General features: G+C 38.5%; 2 protein-coding genes across 6 annotated transcripts; one reads left to right on the forward strand and one right to left on the reverse strand.

Annotated features, from left to right (window-relative positions):
* The first annotated feature begins 1829 nt into the window (after positions 1-1829).
* On the forward strand, positions 1830-5518 carry LOC136235211 (LRR receptor-like serine/threonine-protein kinase RGI2). Its single transcript, XM_066024771.1, has 2 exons — positions 1830-4750; positions 4852-5518. The coding sequence occupies exons 1-2, from the start codon at positions 1933-1935 to the stop codon at positions 5289-5291; spliced, it is 3258 nt and encodes a 1085-aa protein (XP_065880843.1). The 5' UTR covers positions 1830-1932; the 3' UTR covers positions 5292-5518.
* Positions 4994-20322, reverse strand: LOC136235212 (uncharacterized). 5 transcript variants are annotated; one of them, XM_066024772.1, is made up of 11 exons: positions 19935-20322; positions 19728-19793; positions 11548-11628; positions 11390-11443; positions 11238-11306; positions 8887-8949; positions 8432-8532; positions 8260-8325; positions 6638-6749; positions 5624-5749; positions 4994-5130 (listed from the first exon to the last, which is right to left on the reverse strand). In XM_066024772.1, exons 1-10 carry the CDS (start codon positions 20178-20180, stop codon positions 5645-5647), a joined length of 963 nt encoding a protein of 320 aa, XP_065880844.1. In that variant the 5' UTR covers positions 20181-20322; the 3' UTR covers positions 4994-5130; positions 5624-5644. The 5 variants fall into 5 exon arrangements, with proteins under 5 accessions (XP_065880844.1, XP_065880849.1, XP_065880845.1 ...); XM_066024777.1 differs by lacking the exon at positions 5624-5749 and adding an exon at positions 8067-8163 and having other exon boundaries at positions 5104-5130; positions 8450-8532; XM_066024773.1 differs by lacking the exon at positions 5624-5749 and adding an exon at positions 8067-8163 and having other exon boundaries at positions 5104-5130.
* Positions 20323-20673: the final 351 nt, after the last annotated feature.

Below are 20673 nucleotides of genomic sequence, written 5' to 3' on the forward strand. Positions count from 1 at the left end.
AGGATAACAAAGTTTTTAAGTTAAAATTAATTATATTTATTAATTTTTAAGTTTTTAAGTTTTTAAGTTTTTAAGTTGAGACTTTGTGCCATGCTCTTAGAGATTGCTCTAATAGTAAAGAGGTTTGGAGGAAAATTCTCCCACACCATATTTTCTCTTCCTTCATGGCACATTCTGAGGTCGACTGGTTCTCTGATGGTGTTAGAGGAAAGTTGCTTCCATACATGGAGCATGGTGACATTTTCTTTGCTATTATCTGTCACCAAGTTTGGAAATGGAGAAACGAGGAGATTTTTGGAGATAAAACTGTTTTTATGACAAACTTAGCTGATTTCTTCTCGAAAAAACTTTTCTCTATTATCGATAGTTTCAAAGGAGAGTCCCTTGCCAGAGCCTCTCAGTGTTGTGATGTCCATCTCGTGGGATGGAGCAGGCCAAGAGAGGGGGTTGTGAAGCTGAATACTGATGGTTCCTGCCTCAGTAACGGTAAGATTGCGGCTGGAGGTGTGCTTAGAGATGCAGGGGGCGCCTGGCTTTCTGGGTTCTCCTAGAATTTAGGGTTGGGTTCTTCCTTTTCTGCGGAGCTCTGGGCTATTCTTACTGGAATCAATCTTGCTAAAAGGTTGGGTGTTAAGAGGCTCTCTGTGGAGTCTGATAATTTGGAAGCAATCAAAATGATTTCTGAGAATCATTCTATGGGTCTTAACAGTCGCAACCTCATCAAAGCTATTAAAAGGCTTTGCTCCTCCTTTGAGTTCGTAGAGTTCAGACACATTTTTAGAGAGCAGAATCGTGTTGCTGATCGCTTGGCGGCGGCGGGCCATGAAGGGACGTTAGGCGTTACTACCCTTCCTGTTTCCCCTAGTTTCATCTCTCCTCTTCTGTTAGAAGTTAGAAGATAGAATTGAGGTTAGCTTCCCTAGGCTAATTCCTGGGTAGTTTGTTGTTGTTCGTTTTTCTTTTCCTTTTCTACCAAAAAAAAAAAGAAAGACATATATATTATTTGTAATTTGTATTAAAATAATTTAGATCCACTTAATTTTATTGGCTAATTTTAAAATAGTTGTTTTTAATTTTTCAGGTTGAAATAAGTCTAACTTAACTTTTGTAGTATTAGTTTGGAATGAGTTTAGTTAAATTAGCGAGTTGACATGATATTTAACGAAAATCTAGTTGGCAAAGAGCAGTTATTCACAACGGAACCATTTTCAAGATGGATGAGAGGAGGAGGAATTTACGGCGGAGGAGTGAGAGAGAGAGCTGCATGGCTTTTAACAGCCTCTTAGTTTTGGAGATATAACTTGATATTTTACAATTCCTTTTAAATAGGGCAACTTTCATACATTACCAAAAGATTAATACTCAATATTCGAAGGATTGTGAAAGCTCTTCAGGCATTGCCATTGCCATTTGGAGTTGGGGTAAAGTTCTCAACACAGAGAGGATAAACTTGACATTAAGAGAAATTAAAGTTTGGTGAGGCAGTAGATGTCAAAGGATTAATAATGGAGTGTTTGATTGTGGAGTTATTAGTGATGTGCTTGGTTCAGATTGGATAATACTGTATGTATGTATGTATGTATGTATGTATTTCTCTACAAATTACAAATAATACATACATACAGCAAAGCAACTGGTTGGGTAATAGAGATTAGACAAGTATAAAGGTGAAGTTGAGAAAGTACAAAAACTTTAATAGTAGTAGTATATGGAAACTAGGATTGATTAACCAAGCTGTCACCATCTACTTTATCATGTTATGTTATTCATGAAACCATCTCAAGTTTACATATCTGTAAATATGTTAGAAATCAGGGGCATTTCAGTATCTCAATTAATAATAATATTGAAGGGAGACTAAAAATGTAAAGAGGAGATAGCACAGTAGTAGTAGAGAAGAGAAGAGAAGAGAAGAGAGCAGAAAGGTAGGTAATGATGTCAAGCAATGCAATCACTATATTTCTTTTATTCCTTAATATCTCTCTTATTCCAGCCATTTCTGCTTTGAATCAAGAAGGCCACTCTCTACTTTCATGGCTTTCCACCTTCAATTCTTCTTCTTCTTCTTCTTCAGCTACATTTTTCTCTTCATGGGACTCAACCCACCTAAATCCATGCAAATGGGAATATGTTAAATGTTCCAGAGATGGATTTGTTTCTGAAATAACTATTGATTCCATCAAACTTCCAACCGATTTTCCAACCCAATTTCTCTCCTTTAACCATCTCACCACTCTCGTCCTTTCCAATGGGAATCTAACTGGCCAAATTCCACCTGCCATTGGCAACCTCACATCACTAATCACTTTGAACCTCAGTTTCAATGCATTAATAGGAAATATCCCTCCAGAAATTGGAAAACTATCTCAACTTCAATCGCTTTCATTGAATTCCAATTTCTTAAACGGTGACATTCCAGGAGAATTAGGCAAGTGTTCCAGGCTTACACAGCTTGAACTGTTTGATAACCAGCTTTCTGGAAAACTTCCTGAAGAAATAGGACAATTGGAAGCTCTTCAGAATTTTCGTGCAGGTGGGAATGCAGGGATTCATGGTGAAATCCCGATGCAGATATCAAACTGCAAAGGGCTACTCTATTTGGGTCTTGCAGAGACCGGGATTTCAGGACGGATTCCAACTAGTTTAGGACAACTGAAGCATCTCAAGACTCTTTCAGTGTATACAGCTAACCTCTCTGGTACAATTCCACCAGAAATTGGTAACTGTTCAGCCTTACAACATATTTTTCTGTATGGAAATCAACTGTCAGGAACAATTCCTCAAGAATTGGCTTCGCTCAAAAACCTCAAGAGGCTATATTTGTGGCATAACAACCTAACTGGAAACATTCCAGAAGCTCTGGGAAATTGCTCCAGTTTGAACATTCTTGATCTCTCAATGAATTCTCTTACTGGTGCCATTCCTGAGTCGCTCGCCAACTTAGTTGAGTTGGAGGAACTTTCTTTGTCTTATAATCACTTTTCAGGAGAAATCCCGTCTTTTATTGGAAACTTATCTCGTCTCAAAGAGCTTGAACTGGATAACAACAGATTTTCCAGCCAGATTCCAGCTTCCATTGGACAGCTCAAGGAGCTCTTGCTGTTATTTGCCTGGCAAAACCACCTCCATGGTAGCATACCTCCTGAGCTTGGAAACTGCCAGAAACTTCAAATATTGGATCTTTCTCACAACTCCCTTAATGGGTCAGTTCCTCATTCTCTCTTTCATCTCAATAACTTAACTGGGATGATGCTGTTATCCAATGGATTTTCCAGTGGAATTCCATCTGATATCGGCAAATGCACTAGTTTGGTCCGTTTTCGAATAGGATCAAACAACTTTACTGGTCATATTCCATCAGAAATAGGATCGCTTAAAAGCTTGAGCTTCCTTGAGTTGTCTGATAATCAACTTTATGGTGAAATTCCTCCTGAAATTGGGAATTGCTTTCAACTAGAAATGCTTGATTTACATGGAAATAGGCTCCAAGGAATGATTCCAAAAACTCTTGAATTTCTTGTTAATTTAAACGTTTTAGACCTCTCAATCAATAGTTTAACAGGTACTATCCCTGATAACTTAGGCAAGCTTACATCTCTAAACAAACTGGTAATCAGTGAAAACCGCATTACTGGTTTGATTCCCAAGTCACTTGGCTTCTGTAAGGATCTACAGTTGTTAGATATTAGCTGCAACAGACTCGCAGGTCCAATCCCAACTGAGATTGGTCAGTTGCAGGGACTAGACATCCTCTTGAACTTGAGCAGGAATGCTCTTACTGGTCCAATTCCCGAAAGCTTTTCAAACCTCTCAAAACTTGCCAATTTAGACCTCTCTCATAACAAACTCAAAGGAGCACTCACCATTCTGGGTACTCTTGACAATCTTGTTTCACTTGATATCTCATACAACCAACTTTCAGGTCTTCTTCCTGATACTAAGTTCTTCCATGATCTTCCTGCTACTGCATATGCTGGAAATTCAGAGCTCTGCGGAAACAGAAACAAGTGCCCCTTGAGTGGAAATCACCATGGCAACATCTCCACCCGTAACCTTATTGTGTGTACTCTTCTCAGTCTAACAATAACCTCGTTGGTTGTGCTTTTGGGAATGCTTCTATTTATCAGAATTCGTCGAGCTGCATATGAGAAGAACGAAGAGAACACATTCCAATGGCAATTCACCCCATTTCAAAAGCTCAACTTTTCTGTCAATGATGTTGTAACAAAGCTCTCAGACTCAAACATCATTGGCAAAGGCGGTTCAGGGATTGTTTATCGCGTTGAGACTCCACTGAAACATGTTATTGCAGTGAAAAAGCTATGGCCAGTGAAGAATGGGGAGGTTCCAGAGAGAGACTGGTTTGCTGCAGAGGTTACAGCTCTAGGATCAATTAGACATAAGAACATAGTCAGGCTTCTGGGATGTTGTAATAATGGAAAAACCAGACTGTTGTTGTTTGACTACATAAGCAACGGGAGCTTGGCTGGACTACTCCATGAGAAGAAGGTTTACTTGGATTGGGATGCCAGATACAAGATCATATTAGGTGCAGCTCATGGCCTTTCTTATCTTCACCATGATTGCATTCCCTCGATTGTGCATCGTGATATCAAGGCCAATAATATCTTGGTAGGGCCACAGTTTGAAGCTTTTCTTGCAGATTTTGGGCTTGCAAAGCTTGTTCATTCTGCAGAATGTTCAGAAGTCTCTCACACAGTTGCAGGTTCTTATGGATATATTGCTCCAGGTATGTACATGGGGATCAATACTTCAAAAAGTAAAGCTGAATATATATGAAATTGTTAAATTCAATAACATTAACGGTATAACTACTATTTAAAATTGCAGAATATGGATACAGTTTCAGAATCACAGAGAAGAGCGACGTATACAGCTATGGTGTAGTTCTTCTTGAAGTATTAACAGGGAAGGAACCAACTGATAACCGGATTCCTGAAGGAGAGCACATTGTTAACTGGGTTAACAAGGAACTCAGAGAAAGAAAAAGAGAGTTCACAACAATTATAGACCAACAGCTACTTCTTCAATCAGGTACACAACTTCAAGAAATGCTTCAGGTGCTTGGTGTGGCCCTCCTTTGTGTGAATCCAACCCCAGAAGATCGACCTGCAATGAAAGATGTAACAGCAATGCTGGATGGTATCAGACACGAAAATGAAGATTTTGAAAAGTCACACTGCCAACCAGAATCCACCAATAAAAAAGCACAACTTCACTCTTCCAGTTTCTCTAGATCATCGGAACCTCTAATTAGGTCACCTTCCTGAATCCATGAAATAACAAAAAATCTGTTTTATTGATTATTTTTCTAGGAAATATTTTTGAATAGATTGATATATATGTATATATATGTTATAGTACTAGGACAGTATATAGTCAGGCTTGAGTCTCTATTCTTTCTACACCAATTTGAGTTTTGTTTCATTTAGTTCAGCATCTCATGTAAATTCATCTCCACATCAAAGAAAAAATAGTGGAAGCATTTAATGTGCAATATGTGGATAATTATATTCTGTCAAATTAGTATACTTTACTGTAAAAAAAAAATGACAGTCTGACACATCCTTTGGGAAATTTCAGATTTTCAGACAAGGCATACCTTTATATTCGTGTAAATTCTTTATTCACTTCTCCACAAGTCAGAACATTCAATACAGCAAAAATTTGAATATGTCCCACAAAAAATGAGAAGCTTATACCATCCAGCCTTACACGGTTTATTCTTCTGTAAATTACAATTCATTCTAGCTCAATCAACTCACCAAGCTTCAGATACATGTCATTGCAAAATTAAGATTATCTAAAATGTATCAATTAAATACAGAAAGCTGCTTCCATCAACAATAATTCTAAAAGTGCTACAGTACAAGCTATATGCATCAAGAACCGCTGTTTTCAGACTGGGGGGCAACAGAAAGGACATTTCCTTTTGAGCCTATTGGTTGTCCATAGGGATCCGGGCCACCAAAAAAAATAAATGGTGGTGACACCAATATAGTGTTGGCATGAGCCAAAATAAATGAGGAAACCAAACAGATGTAGAAAGGACCACCGTTCCCCACAAAAGCACCCAACATTAATCTTTGTAAAGATAAAAGACGTCTCATGCTCCATGTTCTTGAAAAGATACATTGCTTCTAGTCATGTGATTTTAAAACCATTTCAGGCCCACAGATAGTTTTATGAACTCCATCAAAGTTCTAATGGCTAAGATGGTAAGCAACCATCAATTCAATGTTATCAGTTTATTGCAAATTTTTCATTGAAGAAATACAAACATCTAAAAATCCCTTTATAGTCCCGCGGTTACCTCAACTAGTAATTACTTCAGATAGAAGGCTTTTGGACATAATACTTGTAATTACCTCAACTAGTAATTACTTCAATTAAATCCATTTTCTTGTTTCTTTTTGGATAGGTGAATAATAGGGTAGTACTTACTCAAGTTCATTGAAGGCACCATTCTCTAAAATCGTAAATATTTGTATCCATCGTGATACATATTGTTGCAAGCCTCATAAAGAACTGATTAAGTAAATATTATTCAACTGATTCAATTATTCAATTATTCACAATACACACTCATGCAACTAAAATTTAAAGTTCCACTCACTTGTGATTCCATGCTGCGTGAACTTGAAATATTTGACAAAATATATGAGATAAGTAGAACAATGTTTTGTCCATCAACAGGCAGCAACTCCATGGTGACATAAAGACAAGCACTGTACAGCATAAATCACATGACACAGGTTAGTAGGCTAAAAATGATAATGTATTTTGAAAATTTAGAATTTAAGAAGATGGAGATCGTATTTCAGAGGTTCAATAATACGTGAAGTATATCAACAGCATAGGAACCTACACCCAAATATAAACTGGAGATAGAAGCAGCTAAACAAATCACTTGAACAAATTGCGGTAAAACTGAAAAGTGGGATTAAAAAATCAGAAATATGACATAACAACTAAAAGAAACCAATCTAATCGAGAGTTTTAAGTTGAAACTGAGCACACATTAGGACCCCATTGATCAATCACCAAAAGTTATAGACCACTTAAAAGTTAAAACCTGAGGTCACCATCTATCTCTCAAAAATCTAAGTCTTAACGAATTTGAGACATGTTGAACAAACTCTAACTTAACGCTCACATCGCATGCATGACTAAGGGTGCAACTGCAAACAGGTTTGAATCTTACATAATTTGGTATATTATCAAAACTTGCCACATCAAACAATCTCATTCTGTAGAATATTGAAGTATTTGCAGGTGTACCATAATGAGAATTGCCTTTAAAATTCCTATTACATTTGATGTTTTAGTGTTTCTTGTTTTATATTTGTATGCATAGAGGAATCGGTACAAGGCTGTATTTGCAGAACTATAGTATTGTATAGGAAAATGAAACTGAAAAGCAACTTTCACATTGTTGATGACGTGTTTTTTTTTTTTTTTTTTTTTGTATATTTTCATGGCATGGTCCCAAACATACCATAGACTTCGCCTTATCTGTATAGAGAATTGGATTTATCTCATGCTTTATGGAGTTTTGGCAGCCAGCAAATAGACGCCATCTTAGTTTAATAATAATAATTATAAGAAGAAGAAGAAGAAGAAGAAGAAGAAGAATAAACTTAAAGTCCATACTATTGGATAAAGCATAATCTTCACTTTTCTTAACCAAATAATTTACAAATACTTAAGGAAAAAGAATACATTATGTTCTGTATTATTGTTACCATTTTTTGCAAAAAGAGCAGATACCAAAACTCTCAAGTTTATGTTACATACTACATTTTGGAAGGATTCCATATAATTTCCAGATGAAATACTTCCTTTCAGTAAAACAAAAACAATAAACAAAAATATAATGAAACACTCGCATTCTAAATACCCACAGAAATCCCATAGCAATGAGCTCATAACTTCTGACATAACAAAAATTGATAAATCAGAAAATAAAACAGATGAAAAGAAATTCTAATAAAATTTACAGAAATTTCAAAATGGAAATTTTTTGCAAGGATCATGCTGTCTACCTTGAAAAGGAAATTTAATTTGAACAACTTGTATTGTAAGAGGAGTGTTAAAAATTACAGCCCTGCTACTGGATGCCACTTTATGCTGCAGCCAACACTTTTTACAAAAAGAAACCAAGGACTTAGGCATGCAATAATAGTAGCACAAAAATTTAAAGCACCTGATGATGAGAAAAAAAAGAATACACAATACCTTGGTTTTTGAACTGATGAGACTGGCTGGCCACTAAGAACACAATCTATTGCTCGACTTAGATCCCTAAAAAAGAAAATGTTGAAGAAAATCAATAATTTCTTCTGCATGCCACGTAAGTATGGTTTTTAATACACATAAAGTAGTTTAACTTTTTCTTCATGTTACATATCTGATCAAGGACAATAACCTTCCCGTGACAGACACATTATTACTGGGTCGTGAATTGTCAAACTGGCCATGATACACCAGCTCAAATGGCCTCCGACCATCCTGGAATGTTGAATCGATTTAGCACCATGATTTAAGAAGTTAAATGTACAATTAATAGAAGTCTACTATGCTAACATGGTTTCTTATATAATTCAGTGCTTAATTTACACCACTTAGTTCTGATAGGAAGCTATGCCCCTTGCTGGCCTCCTCAAGTTATCATAAGAAATGATGCACAGGGAAGGAGGAGCTACAGTGTGCTCAGAAATGTCTAAAGACTGTATAAGATAGCATGATAAAAGGCAGAGGTTGAAGTTTGTTATTGTGGTTGAAGTAAATTATCTTTTAATCCACTCCATCGAATCCTGATTAAAAATTACCAATGGGGGAGGGGGTAGAATGAAAAAAGAGGACCTTCTTATACAAGAAAAACTCTGGTGTGCAAACCGCTCCAAAATCTCGAGCAACTTCTTGTGACTGCAGAAAAGAAATTTCAATTAGTTCAAAGGCCAGCAAATTTCAGAAGAATAAAGAACTTTTATTCAAGTAGTCGTGTTTATATATTTAATATAGGATCATAATGCTATAGTGTTTGCGTACGATACTAAACAATACAATTTCCTAGTCCAAATATCCACCTTAAGCTTTATCAATTATCATGCTCAACAATTTCAATAGAAAATCAGAACAAGAAATGAAAAGGTGTTTTTTTTGTAAACATGCACGCACATATATGTGGGGAGAGTGGGTGGCCTGAATGAAGGGAATAAGAGAGACTGAAGTCCAGCCATAAATATCTGTCCATATAAGTTATGATCATAGTTATTATGCAATGCAAATATATCACATAAATTCTTGTAATTCTTGAAGTTCTCACAATACCATGAGGAAATTTGGATAGTGAACCCTTTGTTCAACCTAATTAGTCATATATCTTATTCTTGATACCAGGGCCGTCTTAAATATTTTTGGGGCATGTGCTAGATGAAAAAAAAAATTGGTCCTTATTCATTAAAAAAATTAATATTTTCATATAATAACAATGTTTCAACAAAATGAAACACCAAAATACTTTTAACTTGATTTTTAGCATTATAAATATAATTAAATAATTAAATTAGATATTGTATAATAACAATAAAAAAAATTAGAGCCCCTTAAAACTCTTAGAGCATTAATTTTTTGGATAAATTAAGGCCCTGTTTGTTTGGGGGAAAATATTCTGCAGGAAAATATTTTCCCAATTTTCTAGTGTTTGTGTGTGCAGGAAAATAAGTGGCAAGTCAATGGAAAATGAAGGAAGAAATAAGGGAAAATGTTTTACCATTTTCAAAAGGGTAAAACATTTTCCCCAAAACATACGCGTTTCGAGAAAAATGGGGAAAGCGTTAAAAAATATAAAAATACAAAAATATAAAACATGAATAACGTGAAAACGTTACAAAACACGAGAATATGAAAAAAACCCGTAAAAACATGAAAAGGTGAACAAACGTGAAAACAAAAAAAACGCAAAAAAAAAAAAAGCAAACACTTGAAAAAACACAAAACATGAACAACGCGAAGAAGTGAGAAAACGCGAATTACACAAAAACGTGAAAAAAATACGAAAAACATGAAAACGTGACAATGAGTGAAAAACGCGATAAACACGAAAAAACGAAAAATACAAACAAAACACGAAAACGTAAAAAACACAAAAACATGAAAAATACGAAAAACGTGAATAACACGAAAAAGTAACAAAGTGAGAAAAAGAAAAAAACGCGAAAAAAAGAAAACGCGAAAAACCAAAAAACTAAACGTGAAAACACGAAAAAATGAAGAAAAAATGCAAAAAAAAATACAATAATGTTAATAACACGAAAAAACGTACAAAAATGCCAAAAATGTGAAAAAACGTTTTTCGTGTTTTTAACATGAATTTTTTTTCACATTTTCGTGTTTTTCCATGTTTTAATATTTTTTTTACTTTTTGTGATTTTCGCATTTTTCCACTTTTCGTGTTTTTAACAAATTTTCATGTTTTTTTTTTTTGTGTGTTTTTTCACGTTTTTAGTGGTTCGAAAATATTTTCCAGTGTTGTAGCCAAACACCGAAAAATATTTTCCAGTGTTGTTGCCAAACACAGAAAAATATTTTATTTTCCTACACAATGTTTTCCCTGCATAAAATTTTCCAAAACACAATATTTTCCCCCAAACAAACGGGGCCTAACATTCACTTAATTTTTCACATAATAATGAATAACAATAATTTATTTAAATTTGTATAATAAAAAAAAATTAGGCCCCTTAAATTTGTATACCCTTTTCCTACTCCCCTGCTTGATACCCCAGAAAAATGTAACACTTTAATAAGGGATGGAAGCATAATGAATGATAGCTTCAAAGCCTAACAGAAAAGTTTCTTGCCCATGGAAGATTTGAACAATTAATCTTGTTCTTATATTAATATCTTTCAATTGTTGGCTGAAAGTAATTCTTTCTAAATAGCACCAACAACAATATTTCAGATTGGTACCCCATTCTACATTTCTCTCTCTCTAGAAAAATAAAAAAGTGGAAGTGTAAAACATTATTATAATTCTATTGATAATGAGATAGCCCAAGTCAGCAACCATATTAAATATAATTAACAAGATATGTTCTTATCTATTTTATCTTACTAAACAGTTGGAAGAGTGTCAAAGAACACCAGTCATGCAAAATAAATAAATAAATAAATAATCAGTGTAAATCAGATTGAAATTGTCATAATCATACCTCATCATATAGATAAGGAAATGGATAATTAAATGTCTTAGCTTCTTCTGCCATGAACTCAGGTCCATCCTGTGAAGAGTAGTTCCATTTTGAACAAATCGTAAAACAGCTTCATCAGAGCTCTAATTCTCAAACAGCAGAGTAATTAGAACCTGCGGATGAGTAGCTGCAGAATTTGAAGATATCGCAACAACTGCTAGCCCTTTCTGTGCAAAAATACAATAAAATCTGGATAAATTAATGTTCAAAGTTATATACATTTGGACAGTGGAATAAAGGAAACCCATGAGGAGAAAATGGATTGAGCTACCTTTGAGTAGAAATTTGCAAGCTTGACTATGTCCTTCTTCAAGTGTATTACAAAAGGACAGTGATTGCAGATAAACATAACCTGGATACCACATCCTTTCAAGGAATCAGGCTTCTCAATATTGCAAAAACTAATAAATTCAAACAAACTTCTTAATCAAAAGTCACAAAATTATAATTAGACAATCAAATTTTTATCAGAAAATTGAATGTTTTCCATCTTCTCAACTCACCTAAGTGTCAACTCAAACAGATTGCTCTTTCATTATATTATTGACAATTGACATTATACTCCTTTTCTTTTTATGAACATAAGAAACCCGTGCCCAAGCATAATATGTGCATGAACTTAGAAATCTTCAATGTTTTGCGTCCAGAAGACTACCAAGATCTATTTGACGTCACACTTTCAAATCCAGTGAAAGATTTTCCTTATCTAAGCATTATAAAAGGTGAGTAAAGATCTTCCCTCATCCTCTATTTGGACAAGCAAGCAAATTTGGTTGCCTTATTTTCTATCTTAATCCTTCGATAAGGCATCGGCTTCTTAACTAGCTTCTCAATGTGATTAGAAAGATTGGGAGAAATGCAAGGAAAGTAATAACAATTCAAGAATGATATGGGCCAGAGGTAATATCTGACTGAAAGGCTACAGTCCTAGTCCATTTACTCCACTAGCAACCTCTCGCAGCCAGACTCATTCCATGGTACATGGATGCTTCATCTATCTCTCTTCTCTCTACTTTGTCCCTCATACTTTACTACGTTTAACTGCTCCGCACTAACTTGATCATCGGAGTGTCTTCCCGGGACTCCCGGCACAGGTATGGAAGGTCAGGCCCATCAAGAGTCCATCCATCCCAACTTCTCATCATTTTGTGCCATGAGCGTGGAGCTTACCATTTAAAACTCCTTCAGAATCATCTGAACAGCAGCCAGCATGATGGAAATGCCCCCCCCCCCCCTCCTTCGGGTCCAACTCCTACTGAAGAGATTGTGGACACGAGCTAGTCTAACAGGCAGAGAGAGATTGAGGCAACCGTGGCTATCCTCACTTTTGAGGACAGCGTAACAGTAAACACAGACTCAGAAGACGAATCTCATAACCCTAGAACGACTTATATTTTGAAAAAAAATTCAATTGCTAGAATGACTTATAAAAAGGAATGGAGGGAGTAGTACTTAAGGATAGTTTAATTTCTAAACTTGTATACCAAAATAACTTAAAGTCTAATAATAAAGTGTTAATTCTTAAATCAAAATAGCATAATAGCAAGCATCTTCATCCCCCAAATCCAACTCCTCATCAAGATCTATATCCCCATCAAGATCTTCCACTTCATCATCCTTGTATTCTTCTTCTTCATCTTCAACTTGATACTCATCATCATCCTCATCATGGACCTCATCTCTAACAACTCGAGGAGGATTGGCTTTTTAAACTATGCAAGCTTCTATTTGTTTTATAAAAACACAATAGCTTGATAAGGGTTGAACATAACACAATGACAGATTTAAAATTATTATAATTTGACTTAGAAGGTTACTACCAATCAACATCGCCGCCATTTTAGGTAAAAGGCGATCTAGGCGTGGCAGGCTGAAGCACAAAGGTAGATGATGGCCACAAGGTCATACAAGAGGACAACAGGAAAATCTGGGAGCTCCTCCGCACACACAAAAAAAACACTCCTGTCCAGGAGGCCGTCACCATGGAAACGGTTGTAAACCTTCTCTTCACTGGAGAACCACGCTTGCAACCCACGCCCAATACCCAACAGACATTGTCATCATGCACAAGGTGCCTCCCGAGCAAGGAAAAGCTTGGGAAGCCCGGCTCCAACATTGTTTTGGATAAAAAAAAAAACCTAGGTGGAGCCATGAGGGCAGTGTGACGTCCAACAAGAGCCCACTTGTCCAGCGAATCATCGAAGCCATGTTTCCCAAGAACTGGAAAACCCCTCGCCTTCCTTCCTACACTGGCGTAGAAGACCCCAATAAGCACTGTGTAACCTTTATGAGTATGATCAACCTTTACTCCAATGAAGATCATGTTATATGCAAAATCTTCCCCACCACCTTGCTCGGTGTCGCGCAAGAATGGACAAGGGCCTGGAGCCTGAATCCTCGATTCCTTCGACATGCTCAAAGACATATTCGTGGCCCGCTTCCTTGGTATGATCAAGGCTAAACGAATCAGCTCCAACCTCAATGACGTTAAACAACGCTCGACCGAGCCCTTCAGGAGCTATCAAGTGTGTTTCCACCATATGTCCTCACAGGTCAAATCAATGAATGTGGAGGTCGCCATTGACGTCCTGGCCAAGGGAACAACCTGGCAAAGCTGCTACACTAATCCTCCCCTCATGGCCTTAGGATAGAGCTTCGTCCAATATGACATGTAGCCAGCAGATTATAAAGAAATGGAGAACGACAAAAAAGACAGGACAAGAAGACAGAGGGAAGGTCGCAACGGAAAAAAGGGATCCCTGAGCTCAATGGGACGAAGGTCCCATCCCCTACCACCCCAGAGAGGAAGTTGCGCGTACACAAAGGGAAGACAAAAACTCACATCGAAGCACGGGCAAGAAAGTACATTAATCCAACGATCGCCGTCCACCTCCATGAGATGACCAAGCGGAGCTCGGACTCTCCCTCCGCCCCACAACTACATCTAAACCTTCCCCAAAGAGAAATTCCGCAAGTTCCATAAGCGCAGCGACCACAACACCGACGAGTGCAAGCATTACTCTAGAGAATGCAAGCTCCTTCAAAGGGCCAAGTCCCCGAAGTGGACAACCCAGGGAAGGATCCCACACAAAGGATGTTCGCCACACGAAAACAACCCTAAACGGCCACGGTATAAGTTAGAAATGCAAGTCATCGGGGGAAGGCCTTCCCGCCTACCTAAACGATTTCCGAGCAAGGAAGAAGCTCAAAGGCCCCTCCGAGGAGTCATTCATAGTAACCCCCTCCTCTACGCACGGCACACAGGGAGGCCATTATCGTGTCCCTACCCATCAACAATTTCATGGTTCACCGAAACCTGATCAACACAAGGAGCTCGATGAACCTTCTTTCTTGAAGGGCATTTGAGGCAATAAGACTTAGTAAAAAGCAAATGCGTGAAGGTATGTTTCCCCTAGTAGGCCTCTCCGACATCGAGGTCCCCATCTTAGGCATTATCTCCCTCTCTGTGGTCTTCAAGGAAGCAAACATGTTGATGGAAACTCAGGGAGACTGGGTGGTGGTGGACATTCTCTTGGCCTACAACGCCATCAATGGGAGGCCCTTACTCTCAAACATAAACGCCACCATCAGCATCTATGATCTCACCATTACTCTTTCCACTGCATTCAGCAACCTGACAATCCAGGGCAACAAACAGCTAGCCAAAGAAATTCATTGGGCATCCACGGAGCCCGCTCGCATAACTCTGGTCATCAATTCCTTGGGAAAGTTGGACGACTTCAGGGGATACACCCCGCAGCCGGTGGAGCTCCTAGAAACTTTTGACATGGGGCAAAAATCGCTCACTCAAACTGGGCACTCTTATGGGCACTGAGCTCAATGGCCAGGTGAAGAACGCTTTGCTCGAACACACCGATGTCTTCGCCTAGACCACAATCGTCATCACAGGAGTCACCCTCGCGCACGCCACTCGCTACCTCAGCATAAACCCCACTTTAGAGCCAGTACAGTAAAAGAAGCGATTTCATGCCCGAGATAAGCAGGAGGCCATTAGCGCTGAAAGAGATAGTCTTCATTAAACCAGTCTATTACCCGTTGTGGCTTTTTAATGTTGTCCTTGTAAAGAAAGCCATGGAAAAGTGTATGTGTGTAGACTTTATCGATCTCAATAAAACGTACCTCAAGGATTGTTATCCGCTGCCTAACATCGACACGATCATAGGGTTCCAGCAGATACCCATGAACACTTTGGACGTCGACACATTCTGCTACAAAGTCACGCCCTTAGGCCTAAAAAAGTCGGGCTACACTTACCTAAGGTTGATCAACAAAATGTTACCCCAACACATTGGCAAAACAATGCAAGTTTATGTCGACGATATGGTCGTCACCAGCAAATGCGAAGAAGACCACCCCGAGGACTTTACAGACGCCTTCGAAATATTCCGGCAATACCACCTCAAGCTCAACCCCGAAAAATGCATCATTGGCATTCGCTTGGGTAAATTCCAGGGATATGTGATATATGAGCACGGCATCGAGCCAACCTTGACAAAGTCCAGGCCGTGCTAGACATGCAACCACCCTCCAACCTATAGGGAGTTCAAAAGCTTAACGAAAAACTCATTGCAGTCGGCCGATTCATCTCATGCTCCACGCAACGATGCCTCTCTTTCTAGAGGTTGCTCAAAAAAGACCATCCCTTCAAATGGAACACGGATTGCCAAGAGGCATTCCACACCATCAAAAAATTCCTCACTTTGGCACCGCTACTCACGCCCCCCGCAGCGGGGTAACTCTGCACTTATACTTAACAGTCTCTGAGGAAGTCATCGCAATCGTCATTACTCAAACTGGGACATCGCAACTCTGTTAGTAAATTACCTCAGTCGCATGCTCAAAGGGGCCGAGTTGCGCTCCAGTAAAGTGGAGAATGCCTTGTCATTAAACACACCACAGATTGACTATGACCCTACTTACAGGCCCACACGGTCGTTGTCAAGACAACTTCCCATCAAGAAGGTTGTACAGAAGTCAGAGTTCTCCACCTCTCCCAGTTCGACATCTCTTTCGAGCCACGCCCCTCCATCAAAGCTAAAGTTGAGGCATTAGAAGACTCTCTGGTAGAATTCGCCGGGTCAAACGGCTCTACCTGCGGGCCCACTTGTCATCCCAGTCCCAATCACTTTTGTATCAACTACGCCCTTCGCTTCGCATTCCCCACTATGAACAAGCAGGCCGAATACGAAACCTTCATCACGGGAATACATCTTGCCATCCTCCTCGCTACTTAGGACCGCAAGCAAAAACACGTCGTCTGACGCTAGCAGCAGCTCCACGTCCCCTTGAAAATCCTCAGTCATGGGCTCTAGATCGTGGAGGAACTCTAGGTCATCTACATCTATCGACCAACCTGGTTCACCTCCCGCCATTGTATCTGCAAAAGGAAGTTGTGAGGATCAGTGTACAAAAAAGCATAAAATTACCCCCCCCCCCCCCGACTACCAGATGACACAAAAGTTAGCTAGTCCTACTCTCTGCAGGCGCATATTCTTCCACTGTCACTTCACGTCGAATGCACAAACCACTCGCTCTCAAGATAGTTGGCAATCAGCTCTTGATAATCTTGCTGAGGCTCCAGTGCCACACCACCTAGCCATTCCACCAATGCGCGCTCTTATGCAGTAAAATCTCTCTGCATAATCCAGGTGCTTGGGCAAGTCGCTTTTGCGTTCCAGTTCACTTCGAAAGGAAAGGCAAGATATGTCGTCTTCACTTTTAGATATCAATGTCTCCACTATGTGGACTTTGCAATAAGCCCCCAATGGACTGGATATGAGGATGGACAAAGCTGACATGTTGCGAGTTCTTGTCATGAGAGGGCTTGAAAAAGTGGCGAAATACCATACCAGTCAATAGAAATCCAGTCGCTCGACATAAGGAATAGATAGCCACCATAAGCGTTTACACATTATCCGTTATTTTGGCCGAAGCCAGGTTGAACTCCCTGAGCACTTCAACAAAAAAAGGAAGGAGTGGTAGCCTCATCCCAGCGTCCAATTGATCCTCATACACAACCATCTCATTTGATTCGCAATGATCATTCACCATCTCCCCCTGGACGAGGCAGCCAGGATCAATGGATGCCCTAACCAATACGTGATTGCAATCGCCCCCAAATCTCTGTCAATAATGATGTTATACACACCCTCCACCTTCTTGGATTTTGACATCGATAGCCACTTAAACGGGTCATACCTCAGTCTGGTTGACTGAATATTTCTCCATGAACCTCGAGGCAACACCTCCCTCAAGTCCAAAAGGACAAGGCCTACACCTAAACCAGCCTCCATGTACACTTCAGGCCTCCCAACAGTTACCACCCACCGGTTCTCGTGTACAATTCCTCTACCAGGACATGGCAAAACTGATGGCAACTTAGGCCTTGGTTTTTTCTTCTTCTTAGTAACTGCTCCAGACGTCGATGGAATCTTTGTATCCTCTACCTCTTCAATGGACACGCCCTCCTCAACCTCCTCCACTTCCACCTCCGCCTAGGGGCTTCTTGAGCCAGACAACTCGCCGAGGGAGGCACTAGAGGAAAGAATAAGCAAAAATGACAGACCTCAAAATCCTCACCGAGAACACCACAAACACCACCAAACTCTTCGCCGGAAAAGTCGTAAAGCAAGGATGCAGAGAAAAAGAAAGGAAACAAAAATGATAAGACAAACCATACAAAAAACGGAAACTTTAATGAAAAAAAGTTTCCATGCAACATAAGTTTCAGCTACATATTTATTCTTTGAACTTGCTACGTTTCTATGTTGTCATTCTCTTCCACAACTTGAGTTGTAAATGCATATGTGTACGGTCTCCTCAAAGCATATGCCTTGATGAGAATTTAAAAGTAATTGTAAGTCTCAATGGAATAGGTCACACTGAAGGTTGTGGGAAGGGGCAAAAACGCTCCAATTTGTCCCAATGGAAAGACAAAGTGTACGTGATCATATAATTTCTACTGAGTTGAAAGGTAACCTCTACGACTCCGTGATTCGATTGGCAATGAAATAAGTCAAGGGAACAAAATATACAACTCAAGTATTGCAAGATTTGGAAAATTGAAAAAATAAAATAAAAATAATAATAATAATAATAAGGGATACAAAAAATACTCCCTGATGTTGGCAGTTAAGAGAAATTTTAACCCTAACGTTCAAAATGATGTAATTTTATCTTTAATTGAAAGTTAGACCAATTTTCAGTCATTATTACGAAGCACTCTATAAATTCTTAAATCTCGTTATCCCAAATTCACATGTGCGTCTCATATTATTACTCATCAATAACTAATCAAACACAAGTGTAAACACGTGAAAAAAATACTAAAAGTTCAAAAAAATTATTGTGTTCTGCACAAGATCAAAAACACCTTTACATACAGGGTTTTTATGATATATTTTTTTTTAATGTGTATACATGTATCTTTGATTTGTTGCTAATGAGTGATAACCTAAAGCACGGATGGAGTGGAGATAACAAGATTCACTTAGAGTATATTTGTAGTTAGGGGTAAATATGATCCAACATGCAAATGTAAGGGTATAATTGAACCACTTATGACGTTAAGGGTACAAATTGATCTTGCTTGGAAACGTTAGGATTACATTTATAACATTTCGTATACAACAACAACAACAACAAAGCCTTAGTCCCGAAATGATTCGGGGTCGGCTAACATGAACCATCATATAAAACCGTGAAATCAAGTCGTGTCGCTGACACAAATTCTCTCCCTCCACTTTTTCCTATCCACTACCATATTTTCCTCAATCCCCAATAAACTCTTATCACTCTCGATCACCCTCCTCCAAGTTTGCTTAGGTCTTCCCCTACCCCTCACCACTACATCCCTTTGCCACTCTTCAGTCCTCCTAACCGGCGCATCAAGCGCTCTTCGTCTTACATGGCCAAACCACCTTAGTCGGTTTCCCTCATTTTATTCTCAATAGGTGTAACCCCTATTTTTGTCCTAATTATTTCATTACTCACCCGATCCTTTCTCGTATGACCACATATCCATCTCAACATACGCATCTCCGTCACCGACATCTTATGAGTGTGACAGTGTTTCAGTGCCCGACATCTTATGGCCAAACCACCTTAGGATTACATTTATAACATTTCGTATGTAGGGCCAAATTTACACTTCCCTTGTCCGATCTAGTTTCTATTACCAATTGCCAGACTAAGTTAAGGTAAGTTCTTCACAAATGGAAACCATGATATCAGGAAGCGAAAACCCCTGAACTCCATTATATTTTCTTTTACTGTATTTGCTCATCAACAATTCTGAAGATTATTTTCATCATTTCATGTAATACATTGCAATATGAAGACTATACGATAAAATATGAAAACATAGCAAACAAACAAATTGGCAAAAAAATAACAAAACAAACAATAAAAATGCAAATTCGGTTAACTCACCAATAAAGCAGGATATGGCTCAAAATCTCCAAGCTTCCAAATTTTTCCAGTTAGAGGTTCTGGCAGCTAAAAAACACAACAAAACTAAGTAACCTCGAGATTACAAACAGGGAAATCAAATAAAAAGTAATTATAAAGAAACCTAAAATTCGAGTGAACATAATTTAAACTCAGGCACCACAGGCATGTATAATAATGTAATCAGACCTCGAAATGGGGAGCTCTGAAGCCTAAAGAGACGCCTTGGGACTCGGTCCTAGCAGCCCGAACGAAGAACTTCCTGGCGGATAAAGTGTTGTTCTTCCTGTAACCGAGGTGCAGAGAATTTAAACCCGTCTTCGAAGATGCCCATCTGGACACGAAATCTGTACTGATTTTGGCAAATGTGGGGCGGATAGGTAGTATGCGAGCACCCCCTGCTACAGACACCATATTGAGGGCAGAGGAAGCCATAGTTGAGTATATGATTCTTGAAATTCTGTTGGAGACGAGATATAACTTTCGGCTGTTAGTTATCACTTCCGGGCCTCATGCTCTGGTAAGGGTAGAACTGTCCTCTAGGCTTTGTTCCGGAGAAAATATTGCTTTGTAAAAATAAAATTATGTTTCGCAAAGTATCACTTATGACAATGTTTTGGCTTAATACGATTATACTCGTGTCAATTTGTTCAAAAAGTTTTTTTGGTTCAAAAAGTTTGATTAACCTCTCAATTTGTTTTGATGGGTAAATTACATACGTGGTATATAATCTTTATCCATTTTTACATTTTGGTATACAACCAAAAATTCGTCACACTAAGTTAAATTGTACAAGTTTCAGATGACCTCCCACTAAAGTGTACAACCGGTCAATGCTGATCAACTATTTTGTGACTGGTCAACGCTGATCAACTATTCTATATCAATATTTTTTATTGTAGAATTTAAAAAAGTGGGACTCACTCAT

The sequence above is a fragment of the Euphorbia lathyris genome, chromosome 7 (assembly GCF_963576675.1).
Source record: "Euphorbia lathyris chromosome 7, ddEupLath1.1, whole genome shotgun sequence".
NCBI lineage: Eukaryota > Viridiplantae > Streptophyta > Magnoliopsida > Malpighiales > Euphorbiaceae > Euphorbia > Euphorbia lathyris.